Below are 14,649 nucleotides of genomic sequence, written 5' to 3' on the forward strand. Positions count from 1 at the left end.
TAAAAGGACTAATCAAGAAGTTTGAAAGGATCTCAAATTTGAAAATAAATTTAGACAAGAGTTGCCTAGCAAGGATTCATTTGGAGGGGAATGACTCAAGTGCAGCAGCGGAGTGCTTAGAGTGCCCTATCACCCCTTAGCCTTTGACCTACTCGGGCCTTCATTTAGGAGCCAACCCTAAGGAGAGCAATTGTGGAACCCAATTTTAGAGAGGTGTGAAAGGAGACTGGTTGCTTGGAAGAGAAACTATATTTCCTTAGGAGGTAGGATTACTCTAATAAGATTAGTCTTGGCTAACCTACTAATTTACTTCCTCTCTATCTTTAGAATTCCACCAAGGGAAGAAAAGAAATTAGAGAAAAGCATGAGGGACTTCCTTTGGGAACTGGGTGAGGCTAGAAGAGACCACCTAATCAAATGGGAGATTGTATGTAGAAGAAAGAAGGTGGTTTAAGTATTGGGAATGTGAGAAAGAAGAATATGGCTCTTTTAGGGAAGTGGTTACGGAGATGGCCTTTAGAGAGGGAGAGTTTGTGGCACAAGGTGGTGGCAGCATTCATGGAAGGTTGGAGAATGGATGGGATACGGGTGTCTGTTAGGTCCTAGAAACTTGACACACAATTCTCAGACTCAAAGCAGAATCCACACAACTAGAATATCAACAAGGAACTGGTACTCATTCAAAAGAAAAGAAGAACATTAACAGTTGGTCGGTTCTTCGAGAGACCGCCGGCTCTCCCAATCACTCACAGTATTCTTCACTCAACGAAAGCCTGCTCTCCCCCATGCCCCAAAGACCCTTCTTATATTCTTCTGACAGCATAACTGACTCCCCTCCCCCCCCCCCATAAATGCCCAACACTCTTCTTATTCATAACTGACATAGCTATAAATGCCCCAAAACTCTCCTTATTCCCTACAGCTATAATTGCCCTCCCCCCATGTGATTAATTGTTCAATTATTCCCCTCCCCCTAGCTGAAGGCTGACTTTTCCCCTTCCTGGCATACGTAAAGTTAATTGAGGGCCTATCATTACCCGCCGCCCAAAGTCTAACCTTGTCCTCAAGGTTAAAATGAGGAAATTGGTCTCGAAGCAAGTCAAAAGGCTCCCAAGAATCTTCAAAATCAGGTAGGCCTTGCCAATGAATAAGCACTTCCAAACCAGTAACTCCAGGCATAGTGGATGGACGCTCACCGCGCACTGATATGTCCCTGCACAGGCCAAGCAGCAACATCGCCCAATGCACAGATGGTGTGTTTGGTTTGTCACCTCTTAAAGCATGTCTATTTCCTCCAACTTCGCGTTTCCAACCTTCAGCCTCTCCATGATCATCCACAGCCATCCTGTCCCCTCCATGCATGGTGTGCACTGCCCACAACTTTCATGCTTATAGAAGTAAGAGAGCCTAGCAATTGCATCCACAATATCAATTGACTTGTCCATCACAATTACAGCAGCTGTCCCTAAACCCGTTTGGACAGCTTTTGAGTGTGTCATAATCCATCAACACATCATCACATATGTGCTTTGGAATCAGTGGAACAGAAGAATCCCCTGGTATCACTGTAAGAAAATTATCCCATCCACCTCTAACTCCTCTACAGTGCCTCTCTATCAGCTCCTTCAATGGAATACTCATCTCCCCTTCAACTGTACAAGGCTTATTCACATGGCTTGAGACACAAAATAGCTTTGTCCCAGCATTGTTCTTCCTACCAAAACTAGCAAACCATTCAGGACCATGCCTTAAAATGGTGGGGGAAACAGCCACAGTTTCAACATCTGTAACAATTGTTGGACATCCATATAGCCCTGCATTAGCTGGAAAAGGAGACTTCAACCTTGGTTTTCTTTGTTTTCCTTCAAGGCTTTCCAACAACACCGTCTCTTCTCCACAAATGTAAGCATCAGCTCCATAGTGGATATGAACATCAAAATCATATCCAGATCCACATGCATTTTTTCCCAAAAGTCCAGCTTGATAAGCTTCCCTCCTTGCCTTCTTAAGGTTTTTCCGCTCATTTACATACTCTCCTCTTATGTAAATATAAGCAGCAGTGGCCCGCATACCAACCCCTGCAATCAGACAACCCTCTAGTAGTTTATGTGGGTCATGGCACATAATTTCTCTGTCCTTACATGTTCTTGGCTCACTCTCATCAGCATTGACAACAAGATAAGAAGGACGACCATCAGATACTTTTGGCATGAAAGACCACTCCAGGCCAGATGGAAAACCAGCTCCACCATAGCCTCGAAGACCAGATTTCTTCATTTCACTGACAATCCAATCAGAGCCCTTAAGTACCAAGTCTTGAACGCCTCCTTCCAGGGATGTGATCTTCGAAAGTCCAGCTGTTATCTCATCACGTAAGCCATCCACTTCAGAATGCAGAGAAGTCGAGCGTTCTTCGCCCTCCATCTGCGATGCCACTTCCTTAGCTATCACCATGGCCGAGGAAAGAAGCGCTCTGATACCACTATTAGGTCCCAGAAACTTGACACACAATTCTCAAACTCACAGCAGAATTCACACAACTAGAATATCAACAAGGAACTGGTATTCATTCAGAAGAAAAGAAGAACATTAACAGTTGGTCGGTTCTTCGAGAGACCGCCAGCTCTCCCAATCACTCACAGTATTCTTTACTCAACAAAAGCCTGCTCTCCCTCATCCCCCAAAGACCCTTCTTATATTCTTCAGGCAGCATAACTGACTCCCCCCCCCCAATAAATGCCCAGCTGGCCTAGTTATAAATTCCCAACACTCTTCTTATTCATAACTGACATAGCTACAAATGCCCCAAGACTCTCCTTATTCCCTGCAACTATAATTGCCCCCCCATGTAATTAATTGTTCAATTATTCCCCCCCCCTTAGTCGAAGGCTGACTTTTCCCCTTCCTGGCATACGTAAAGTTATTTGGGGGCCTATCATTATCACGTCAGAATACTTTGGCAGCACCTTGGAAGGCAATCCATATTCCATAGCTTTCGCCATCAGTTCCTCAGGTTTGTCAGGTATGATGATTGTTCAAGGACTCAATCTGGTTTTGGGAAGACTTGTAGGTCGGTGACTGGCCTTTAAGGGACTTATTTCCTTCTTTGTATTCCCTTTCCTTGTATAAAAATGAGATGATCTTGAAGTTTTTAATACCTCCTATTTTGCGTTTGGTTCATAAATGGGATTTTGGGTTTTGAAGGGGTTTAAGGGATGAAGAGATCACTTGCTTGTCAGAGCTTTTACTTATTCTTGCTAAAGTCTACCAGCTAGAACCTTCTAAACCAGATAGTGGAGTTTGGTGTCCAATTTCTAAAGGTTTATTTTCTTGTGCCTCTTTTTTTCTTGCTCTTTGTCAGTCCCCTACTTCTCTTTCTTTTCCCGTTAAGGAAGTTTGGTGTCAGCCGGTTCCCCCCAAAATTAAGGCTTTTGTTGGGAAGTGGCTTATGGGAAGATTAACACTCCGGGCTACCTACAAAAGAAAAGGCCTTTCTTGTGTATTTCCCCCACTGGTGCACTCTTTGCAAATTTGATGGTGAACCTTGCCATCATTTACTAATTTCCTATTCCTTTGCTGCAAACATTTGGGATTGGTTTTCCTTCTGTTTGGGTGCATGTGGAACATACCAAGGGAGATTAAAATCTTTCAAGAGAAGGAGAGAAGCAAACAACTGATTTTGGACTGTGTAATGACTAGGGTTATACATTGGCTACTAACTCTAGATTTATTTAGACAGTTCTCCTTTGATGATATTTGGAGGAATTGGTTTTTAATGGCATCTAGTTCAGTGCAGAAGATCAAACCATCGTGTGGACACCTCCTTTTGAAGATTTTCTAAAATTAAACTTTGATGGGAGCAGCCAAGGCAATTCAAGTCCTTCAGGAATTGGAGGAGTCATAAGAAATAAAGAAGGGATCATACTAGCACTTTATTCAGGACCAGTGGGGATTGGAGACTTTAAAGGTTGAACAGTTTTCAGTATTACAAGGTGTTCAGATTTCAAAAGACTTGAACTTGGAGAACCTGGTAATTGAAAGGGACTCCAAGGTGGTGGTAGGTTGGCTAAGAGATCCGGACTCAGTGATTTGGTGTTATAGAAATGAAATGAAGAAGTTCTGGTGGCTAACACAGCAGATGAATCTAAGTATATAGTGGGTGGGGAGGGAGGCTAATGCATTGGATGATTCTTTAGCTAAGCAAGGGGTAATTTGGGATCGGTTGTACTGGGCACAATTGCAATTTACTAGCTTTTTTCTAACAATGAGGTTGCATCCTGCGCCTCCCTATGAGATTCTTGTAACGATGCCTATCATTATGGTTTTCAATGAAATTTAATGTATCTTTTACTTATAAAAAAGAAAAGGTTCATGAATGAACAGGTTGTTTCCACTTTTGCAAGTTGTTGAAGGGACAACAAGTGTTGAGCCCATACTTTTACAGCCCCCTTTCCCGAAACTTGATATCCCCATTGCCATAAGAAAGGGTAAGAGAAAGTGCATTGCACATTGTATCTCGAAGGATCTCTCTTATGGTTTGCTCTCCCCATCATATTGTTCCTTCTTAGCCTATCCTAAATTTGTATCAAAAAAACTTTCAAAACCATAATGGAGGGATACTAAAAATTGAGATGGAAGCATTGCATAAGAATGATACTTGGGAGGTGGTTGATTTACCTGTCTCCATAATGGAGGGATACTAAAAATTGAGATAGAGGCATTGCATAAGAATGATACTTGGGATGTGGTTGATTTACCTGAGGGCAAGGAGACTGTTGGGTGCAAATGGGTTTATACTATAAAATACCATGTAGATAGATCTACTGAACGGTACAAGGTTTGTTTGGTTGCTAAGGGGTATACACAGACATATGGGATAGACTACTTAGAAACATTTTCCCCTGTTGCTAAGATGACATCTATAAGAGTCTTGTTATCTTTGGTAACTAATTTTGATTGGCCACTCTATCAATTTGAAGTAAAGAATGCCTTTTTGAATGGGGAGTTGCATGAAGAGGTGTATACGTCTCTTCCTCTCGGGATATATGGGAAAGAAATGTAGGGTTAGGTTTGTAAATTGAAGAAGCCACTCTAAGAAAACATTAAGGGCTTAGTTTGAGAGGTTTAGGGCAGCCCTTGTTCACTTTGGATATACAGACATAGTCAGACCATACCCTTTGTGAAGAGGAGAAGTGCTCTGGTTCTCTGGTTACCTATATAATTGTCTATGTGGATGACATTGTAGTTATTGGTGACGATATGCAAGAAATTGATAGCCTCAAACACTTTCTTAATGCTGAATTTGAAATTAAAGGTTTGGAGAATTAAGATACTTCTTGGGGGTCGAAGTTGATAGGTCCAAAGATGACATCTTCATCTCCCAACGTAAGTATGTGCTTGTCTTACTCATTGAACCAGGCAAACTTGAGTTCAAACCTATTGCCACACCTATTGATATGAATCATAAGCTCTTTGCTTCTAATAGAGAGTTACTTGAGGACAGGGGAGTGTTCCAAAGGTTGCTTGTAAAGTTATTGTACCTATGCATGACTCACCCTAACATTTTTTATGTTGTTATTGTTATTAGCTAGTTTATGCATGTCCCTAGAGATGCACATAGTGAAGGGTACGCCAAGGAAAGGTATCCTCTTGGGAAAGCATGGTCACAATAAACTAGAAGCATATATTGATGCAGACTGAGCAGGATGTATTGATGATAGGTCTACATCTGGGTATTGTACCATAATTGCTAGAAATTTGGTTTCTTGGAGGAGAAAGAAATAGTTAGTATTGGCTAGGTCTTCAACTAAGGTAGAATATAGAGCCGTGGCACATGGTGTATCTGAGCTTTTATGGTTATGGTCTCTGATGGTGGAGATGGGTGTTGAATATGACAAGCCCCTGATGATGTATTCTGACAATTAGGCAACTATTAACATAGCACATAATCCTATCCAACATGATCAGATGAAGCATATTGACATGGGCAGACACTTCATTAGAGAGAGAGTGCATATGGAGAAGTTTGTCTACCTTTCATTGCATTTGAAGAGCATCTGGCCAATGCACTTACCAAGGGAGTTCCTAAAGCTAAATTGTAGCAATATGTAAGCAAACTAGGTATGATTGACATCTATGCTCATCTCAAGGGAGAGTGGTCATTGGTTAGATGGGCCAATAGTTAGTTCAGCTTATGTTTACTGATTTTTTTTGTTAATGGGCCTTTAGTTTCATGGGCTTGTTAACTCTCTTTCTTTAATTTAGGAGCAGCCACCCATTAAGGGTGTTTATGTAATTACATTGATTTGAACTTAAATAAAAGTTTTTGGGGGCTAGAGAGAGTATGATTGACTCTTCTCCTTCTTTTCTTCTCTTTCTTCTCTTCTCTTCTCTTACTCGCTTGCTCTCATACCTTTTTTGTTGTTGTATTTTACAATTAAAGAGAAGAATTAATTGTTGGTTAGTTTTTCTTTTTTATGTAATGCTTCTATTTTAGTTTTCATAGCATCCCTCTACTTTGGTTTGGCTAATGCTTTTGAAACAGATTTAGGGATAGGCTGGAAAGAAAAGAGGCTAAATGGAATAATAAGCCTACTGTCTCTTAAAGAGTTAGAAGTATATGAGGCTCAATTATAGGAGTCGGAACAACATGCTCACCCTACACTTTTTCCATCGGTATCACCTTTGAATGATTGCAAGAGTAATAAAAGTAAGAGGGTAAACAAGAGGAGGCGAAGGAATAGGGATAGAGGAATTGGGTGAAGGTAAGCCAACAAGAATAGTAGAAGCCTCATTGGACTCACCAAGGGTAGGGACAGGAAAAGGAAGGTTAAACACTTCAACAACAAAAGACTATAGAAGGGAATAGACTCTGTAAAGGTGACATCCATAGAAATAAAGCAGGTGCTACTAACTCGATCATAGCAACAATAACTCTTTTTTGTGGTGGCATAACCAGCAAAGACACACTTCTTGGTCTTAGGTTCAAACTTGTGTCATTGCGAACCAGGAATACGAACATAGCAAGTACAACCAAAGACACAAAGAGGAAGTGTAAACACATCAGTGTTAGGAAAGGGAAGACTAAAAGGAGATTTAAAACCCAAGACATTGGATGCCATACGATTACTGAGATAAGTATCTATAACAATAGCATCCCCCCGAAACTTTACAGGAACATGGGAAGCAAACAAGAAACTCCTAACCACTTCAACAATATAACAATTTTGTGCAAGAACTCTGATATGCAACCACAAAACTTCTAAATAAGAGGAGAGACCCTTCACAAAATATTCCTTAGCATTATCAGATCAAAATATTTTGAAACAAATATCAAATTGGGTAAGAATCAATTCATGGAATTATTTCACGATTTTGGAACTTCATCATGAGAACACATCAAATATATTCTAGTATATCAAGAACAATCATCAATGACTAAGACAAAATATCAATAGCCACCTATTGAAGGTAAATGATAGGGCCTTCACACATTAGAGTGAATAATATTGAAAACAAAAGTTGATCTTCTCAATGGATACATATTTCTATAATGTTTAGAGAATTCGCAAGCCTCACAACTCACAATGTAGACTAGACAAACTTATTCCTTAAAATAATTCAAAAATTAAGGAAGAAAAGACACATGACCAAAACATAAATGACATAACATGACTTAATGACTAGATTCTAGTGAAATTGATCTAGTGTTTTAAAAGTGCAAGGCGTGAAAAAAGCGCAAGGGGCAATTTGCACCCGAGGCGCACGCCTTTTTTGAAGCAAGGTGCAAAAATACAAAAGAAAATGCCAAAAAATTCAAAAATGCAAAAAAAATATTAAACATAATATTAATAAAAAATATAAACTTAAATTTTAAAATAAATGTTAAAAACCTATTATATCTTCTACTGTGATGGATGAGAATGTTTCCAAGGATTTCAGCCAATGATCCACTCTAATCAAAATAGTCTCCATTAAAGCCTCCTACTTCTTTCCTAAGAAGATTCTTGAGCTCCTTTGTTCCCAAATTGTCCAAGGAATTGCTGCCCCTACACACATCAAAACGAGCCTTCCCCCTTTTTTTGGCCAAGAAGAGGTTGTTGTAGAAAAGAGGCTAGACACATTAGTCGTAGGGCTCTACCTGCACCCAAACAAAAAGAGAAACCATACCCAAATATAGATAACAAAGGGACAAGATATTAGCAAGTGGTAGAAATTTTCACCATTAGCCTTACAAAGAACACACCAATTTGGGGATAGGCACCAAGTTGTTCTCTTTTTTGGAGGGTATATACTATATAGTTTGATCAAACAATTTACTGGGAAAAAAACAGATAAAAATCGATGATAGAGACAGGCTGGGAAGAAACTTAACCACGAAAAGTATGGAAATGTAGATCTTCACTAGGAAACAGCCCAAGTTAGAAGTTCATACATAACTAGCATACGGAAAAGCATGGATGCCAATCCATATTTCTGGAAACCCATGTGGTGTTGGTCAAATCCATTGTGTGAAACTTACCCATCTTTGTTTAACTTGGCATCTAATAAAGATGCTACTAGTAAGGACTGTTATGAAATTATAACTCAAGATAGGTGGCATAGATGCCTATCTTGAGATGGAATCAGTGTTTTAAAAGCGCAAGGGGCAATTTGCGCCCAAAGCACAAGGCACAAGGTGAGGCGCGTGCTTTTTTGAAGCAAGGCGCAAAAATACAAAAAAAAAAATGTTGGAGAATTCAAAAAAAAATGCCAAAAAAAATATTAAACACAATATTAATAAAAAATATAAACTTAAATTTTAAAATAAATGTTTTAAAAAACCTATTATCTAAAATTAAAATACATAAACATAACAAGGTAAAGTGTATTCAAATGAAAATTTAAAAATAAAACAAACATATAAAGCATATTCAAGCATATAAGACCCACAATTTCTTTTTTTTTTCTCAATTGCATTACCACAAGTAGTTAATGTGATGTAAAACATATTGCGCTCCTGATTCTACGAGCCGCCTTTGTACCAAGCCCCTTGAGGCAAGCCCAAACAAGTCCATGTTAGGGTCTTAAATTCTTATTTTTCACATAAAAAAATAATGAATTTTAATTTTAATTGCCTTCTAAGAAAATATTTTATTAGAATAAATGAATGAATGAACAACATTAGCAAATAGAGGGTTCTCAAAGCTTCAGGCACACGCTTGGGCTGAGGCGTGTAAAATTTTAAAAAGGCTTTTGAAAGGGTTGCAACCAGGACCTAGACGAGGCGCCTTGCCTGTGTGCCTAGGCACGCCTTTTAAATCACTGGATGGAATATCTTCAATTCAGAAGCAGAAAACATGATGGCTGTGCTTGAAGAAATCAATTAGGTTCAGACCATCCCAGGAAATCCTAACAGTAAACTGTAGAGTGCTACAAAGTCAGGGTGCTTTATGATCAATTCCTTTTATGAGGTGATAATGGAGCAAAGGGGACAGGAAATCCTAACAGTAAACTATGAAGTGCTACAAAGTCAGGGAGCTTTATGATCAATTCCTTTTATGAGGTGATAACAGAGCAAAGGGGGGAGATGGTTCCATGGAAGTGAGAGCCCATGTTCAAGCAAGTGTAGACAGCTATCCAGGATAGAATTCTCACAATCAACAGGTAATTACAGAAAGGGATGAATCTTGAGAACAGCTACAGCTTATGCTATAAAGAGGTGGAATCATCTAATCATTTCATGCTGCATTGCAACCATGCATATGGCATTTGGACTCATTTCTAATTAATCAGGAGAAGAGGGGCGATTTCCAAAAATCTATCAGAAGTAATTGCATCTAGTCAGTCCTTGGAGTTTAGAGGAAGGATTCTGTGGAAATTGATTCCTTTTGCCATCTGTTGGTCTATTTGGTCCAAACAGTATAATGGGATCGCCAAACCAAAGGCTCCTAGGACTATTATGAGTCTAACAGTTTGACTCCTATGATTATTATGAATTTAGAGTCTATAAATATGTATGGATGTTTTACACAAAGGGCAATGAAGTATATTGAGTTTTCTTCAGCTTATGCTAACTATGGTGAGTGATTCTAGGCACCTTGTGAGTGATTCTAGGTAATTTTCTCTCTTCATTCTCTCCCTATTTTCTCTCTTACTCCTTCAAGAAGCCATTACAGCCATCAACAGCCATAAAATTCTGATCAAAGAAGACAATTCAACATTTTCTAAGGACTAGAACTGAGTTGGTCTTACATCAGTTTGGTATCAGAGCTAATGGTTTATTCACGCTATGTTCTTACAAAGGGGTTGATTCTATAGGCCTAAGGTATCTTATAAACAATCTTACAGGTCTAGAATCAATAATGACTAGGTTTTTTAACCATATGAAGGGTCTTTGGTTGACTTATTTGAGAAGAAGACGCAAGAAAACAGATCTAATAATGTTAACTACGAGAGTAAGGTTTTCAAACATGCTAGAAGAGAAAGGAAAATACCAGATTTCAAAGGAGATGATGATCCACAAGCATTCTTTGATTGGGTTGCTGAACTAGAAGAATATTTTGATTGGCATGATATGTCTGACAAACGAAGGATTAGATTTGTGTCTATGAAGCTGATGGGTCATGCTAAAGTATGGTGGAGAACTCTTGAGCAATGACTAGAAAATAGAGGTGATGATGCAATTAGTACATGATCAGAGATGAAGAGGTGTTTGCGAGAAAAGTACATCCCACTAAACTTCCATGTTGATTTATATATGGAGTTGACTAATTTCAAGCAAAAGAAGAAGCACCAGGTTACAACAAAAAACTTGAAGTCAATGGGAAGAAGGTACAAAGTTGAAAAGAAAGCAGATGATTCCTTTCATGTTGATGTCTATCCTAGAGATGATGTTGAGGATGAAGCTATAGAAGAATAGTTTCAAGCCATAGAAATTGTAGATATTAAAAATCAAGAGGGTGCAGGCCAAGAAAAAATAGAAATTGCTGGAGTTTCTAACACCCATGATAGCTTGAGGTTAATGATCAAGAAGAAATAGAAGTGGAGCAAGTTAAAGAAATTCATGTGCAAGATACAAATGTGCTGATTGCAGTAGATCCTAGTAAGGAAGTAAGTCACTTTCCCTTTCAAGTTCAACTAGAACCAATTCAAGAATTACAATTTGACATAGCACAGTTCCAACAACATCAACAACAGAAGGAGTCCTAGAGTTTGCTGAAGAACCAAGGATAGCATAACACATAGAGATGGTGATTTCTAAACTAGAGGTTGAAGGAAAAGTTCCAAATGTTGTAGTTGAGAGTTTGGATAAGCGACGAGAAGATTCACCGCAATGGCTGGTTAATGAATTAAGTTTTCAAGAAACTAATGTTATTGATGATTTAACAAAGATGGTTATGGAGGCCAGTGTCTCAAAAACACATTTCTTTTCAAGATCCTTTTCTAGTTTTATGTGTGGCCTCTACTCTACAGTCCAATCATGTAGCTGTGGGAAGTCCTACTCCTTTTGTAATTGGGGCATATCAACTTTTCATCCTCAAGTTCTTCAAAACTCGAGGACGAAGTTTTTTGCACCAGGGGATAATGATGTAGGAGCTAAAGAGTCAACATTGGAATTTTATGAGATTTTATGCATTTCTGTATTTGTGGACAGTAGGGGTATTTTTGTCATTTTGAAATTTTTTGTGGGGTCTAATGATGGGGTTTAACTTGTCTAGTTATAGTTCGTTTATGCTTTAAATTGCATAAGTAGGACTAGAGTTATTGAGTCTTCTTTGAATTAAAATAGGACATGACAACTTAGTTTGAGTCCTACTAGGATTATTGAGTCTAACAGTTTGACTCCTAGTCAAGTTTCAAAGTATCGTTATGTATCAGCCCGTATTGGCCGATACGTATCGTATCGAGAGCACCTCGATATGCCCTTACAGAGGGTGTATCGGGGTTTTGACCGGTTTAGGGGGTGGAGGAACCTTAAACCAGCCCCCCTGAATCGGATTTGAAAAAAAAAAAAAGTACCAATATGCTGGTAGGGCGTATCGATATTTAGAACCTTGCTCCTAGGATTATTATGAGTTTAGAGTCTATAAATATGTATGGACGTTTTACAAAAAGGGCAATGAAGTATATTGAGTTTTCTTCAGCTTATGCTAACTATGGCGAGTGATTCCCATGCCCTAGAGTGATTCTACGCACCTTGTGAGTGATTCCAGGTATTTTCTCTCTTCTTTCTCTCCCTATTTTCTCTCTTACTCCTTCAAGAAGCCATTACAGCCATCAATAGCCATAAAATTCTGATCAAAGAAAATTCAACATTCTGTAAGGACTAGAACTGAGCTGGCCTACATCAACCATTTATCAAAAAAAAAAAAAAGACATCGACCAATATCACACTCTAGACCTAACTTAGCAATAGACTTTCTTCTCCATACAAAAAGTGGTGACAATCATTTCATAAGAAAAGCATGTTTCTCAGCAAAAGGATTCCAATATTAGGTCCATACGTGATAGCCTCTATGCAGATGAAATCAGTTCACCTTTTCCAAAATAATGATGTTAAAAGAATACAATAAAAATAAACACCTAACCAACTTCACCAGTAAATTGATTCGCAAATAAAATCAAACAAATGTTTAGTTAAATAATTTAAGCAGAAAATAAAATAGAGGTGATAGCAACAAAAATTAATCAGACTTGGTGCAACTCATATTCCAAACCAAATTCAACCATATTTATCATACTGATGCTTTTTAACAGAGAACAAAAGTCTATGTCGACCCAAATTTACTTGAACATCTCAAAACAATGCTCATGTAAAGTTGCTCAAGGAGAACATTACTTGCAACCAAGACTCCAGTATCTTCATTGTTATAAACAATGGCTGCCTTAAACCCTGCACTTTGCGCTCTTCTGACTTTCTCTTCGAAGGTACATCCACCTCTTATGATAAGTACGAATGGAGACCTTGTAGCTTCTTCTGTATCAACCTCATTCGTCAACGGTACACATGCATCAATAGGTTCCGCCACATGTATGTTCCCACACTCACCTGATCCCTTGACCGTCGGAGCTGAAATGTTAAAAAATAAAAAATAAATAATGATAATAATAATAATGAGGAGAAGAAGAATGTTTGAATCTCAATCGCATCGAAAACAATCAAGCTGTAACTATCCACCCTCCTAAACAAACGATCTCAGAACTTCATACTCATTTCTCATAACCAAACATACAAACTTAACAGTAAATTTAAAAGCAAATTCAAGGATTCTCAATCGAAAAACAACATCAACTTGCACAGACAAAGACAATTAAACTTACCAAAGTTAGCTTCAGTGTCAGCAAACGACATAGTTACATTGTTCGCAATCAACACCACATTCGCCGTCACCGTCGACACCATTAAACAAAGAGAAATGTATGACACCACAAGGAAAAATCCCAGTTCCCCTATAGAATCTCCCTTCGTAAAACCTCCCAGACCCATCTCGACCAAAATATCAGACGCAAACAAAAACCAAAAAACACCCAAAATAGTAAAACCTCACAATCAACTCAATTCAACTCTCAAAACTCTCCAATCCCTGCACAGAATTCCAGACAATTGAATCAGAACAAATCTCGAAAAACCACCAAATTAAATTCCACATAAATCTAAAACCAATTATGGAATCAGAAATAAATGGAAACCTACCTGATCAAGCCCACGAGTTGAAACCTTGGAGGTATGAGATTATTAAGATTACTAACACCAAAAAAGAGCTTCTGTTATGTATTCCTTTGTCAATCAAAACATCAGCTTCCATGCTGCTTCTTCTCCTTCTGATCAATATTTCTTCAATTTTCAGAGGAAGAGAAAGGTAGGATTGTGGGAGGGGAGGAAGAGGAGCTTCGTGGGTTGGCACGAATAGTCCGGACTCCGGAGCTATATCGATATCCGCAGCTAGAAGTAACGAAAAACACAAAGCACATGTAAAAGCCACTTTTAAAACGTATGGATGGGCATATCCTAACATATGTATTTATTTACTACCAGTGGGTCCCGTGCAATACACGGGTTTTGTAATGCGATAAAAAATAATAATAAATTATAGTAATTTTTCTTAATTTTCAAAACTGAAATAAAAATAATTTTTTGATATTTTTTTATATTTCTCAATATTTAATTAAATGATAATAAATTACAATAGCTTCAAATTAATTACAAGATTTAGCAAAAATAATTTATAAAAATTAATTTTACAAAATTATCAAAACAAATTATTAATTTTCGGCAAACAATTTAATTTACATATTTATTTATTGGTTTAATTTTCACTAAACTAATATTTTATGAATAAATAAATTACAAAAAATGGTTAATTATCATTTCTATTGAATTGATAATTTCTATTAAATTTATAATTTTTCAAAACCCCAAATATATGTTTTAATTAATTTTGAAAATCAAATAATAATAATTTAGTGATAATTTCTGACATTTTAATTAATTTTTAAATTAAAAGTTCATGAAATTTACCAAAAAGAGTTTACCACAATTGATGATCAAACTACCGAAATTAATTACCAATATTACCAATAATACTTTTGAAAAAAAATTATTGAAACAAATTATTATTTTTTGGCAAACAAATTACTTAAATTAATGTTTGGTAAATTATTAACTTT

General features: G+C 37.7%; 1 protein-coding gene and 1 pseudogene across 1 annotated transcript in view; both read right to left on the minus strand.

Moving 5' to 3' along the window:
* The window catches only part of LOC148874334 (receptor homology region, transmembrane domain- and RING domain-containing protein 2-like), a 29,411-nt gene extending 15,432 nt beyond the window's left edge, over positions 1-13,979 (minus strand). The window contains exons 1-3 of the mRNA XM_088964318.1: positions 13,676-13,979; positions 13,303-13,565; positions 12,821-13,051 (exon numbers count right to left, since the gene is read on the minus strand). Of these exons, the coding sequence (XP_088820444.1) occupies positions 12,821-13,051; positions 13,303-13,468 (397 nt within the window). The 5' untranslated portion in view covers positions 13,469-13,565; positions 13,676-13,979. The remainder of the gene's footprint in view (positions 1-12,820; positions 13,052-13,302; positions 13,566-13,675) is intronic.
* On the minus strand, positions 1,193-2,454 carry LOC148874335 (NADH dehydrogenase [ubiquinone] flavoprotein 1, mitochondrial pseudogene; annotated as a pseudogene).
* Positions 13,980-14,649: the final 670 nt, after the last annotated feature.

The sequence above is a fragment of the Nelumbo lutea genome, chromosome 1 (assembly GCF_056320005.1).
Source record: "Nelumbo lutea isolate HS-2025 chromosome 1, American lotus-T2T, whole genome shotgun sequence".
NCBI lineage: Eukaryota > Viridiplantae > Streptophyta > Magnoliopsida > Proteales > Nelumbonaceae > Nelumbo > Nelumbo lutea.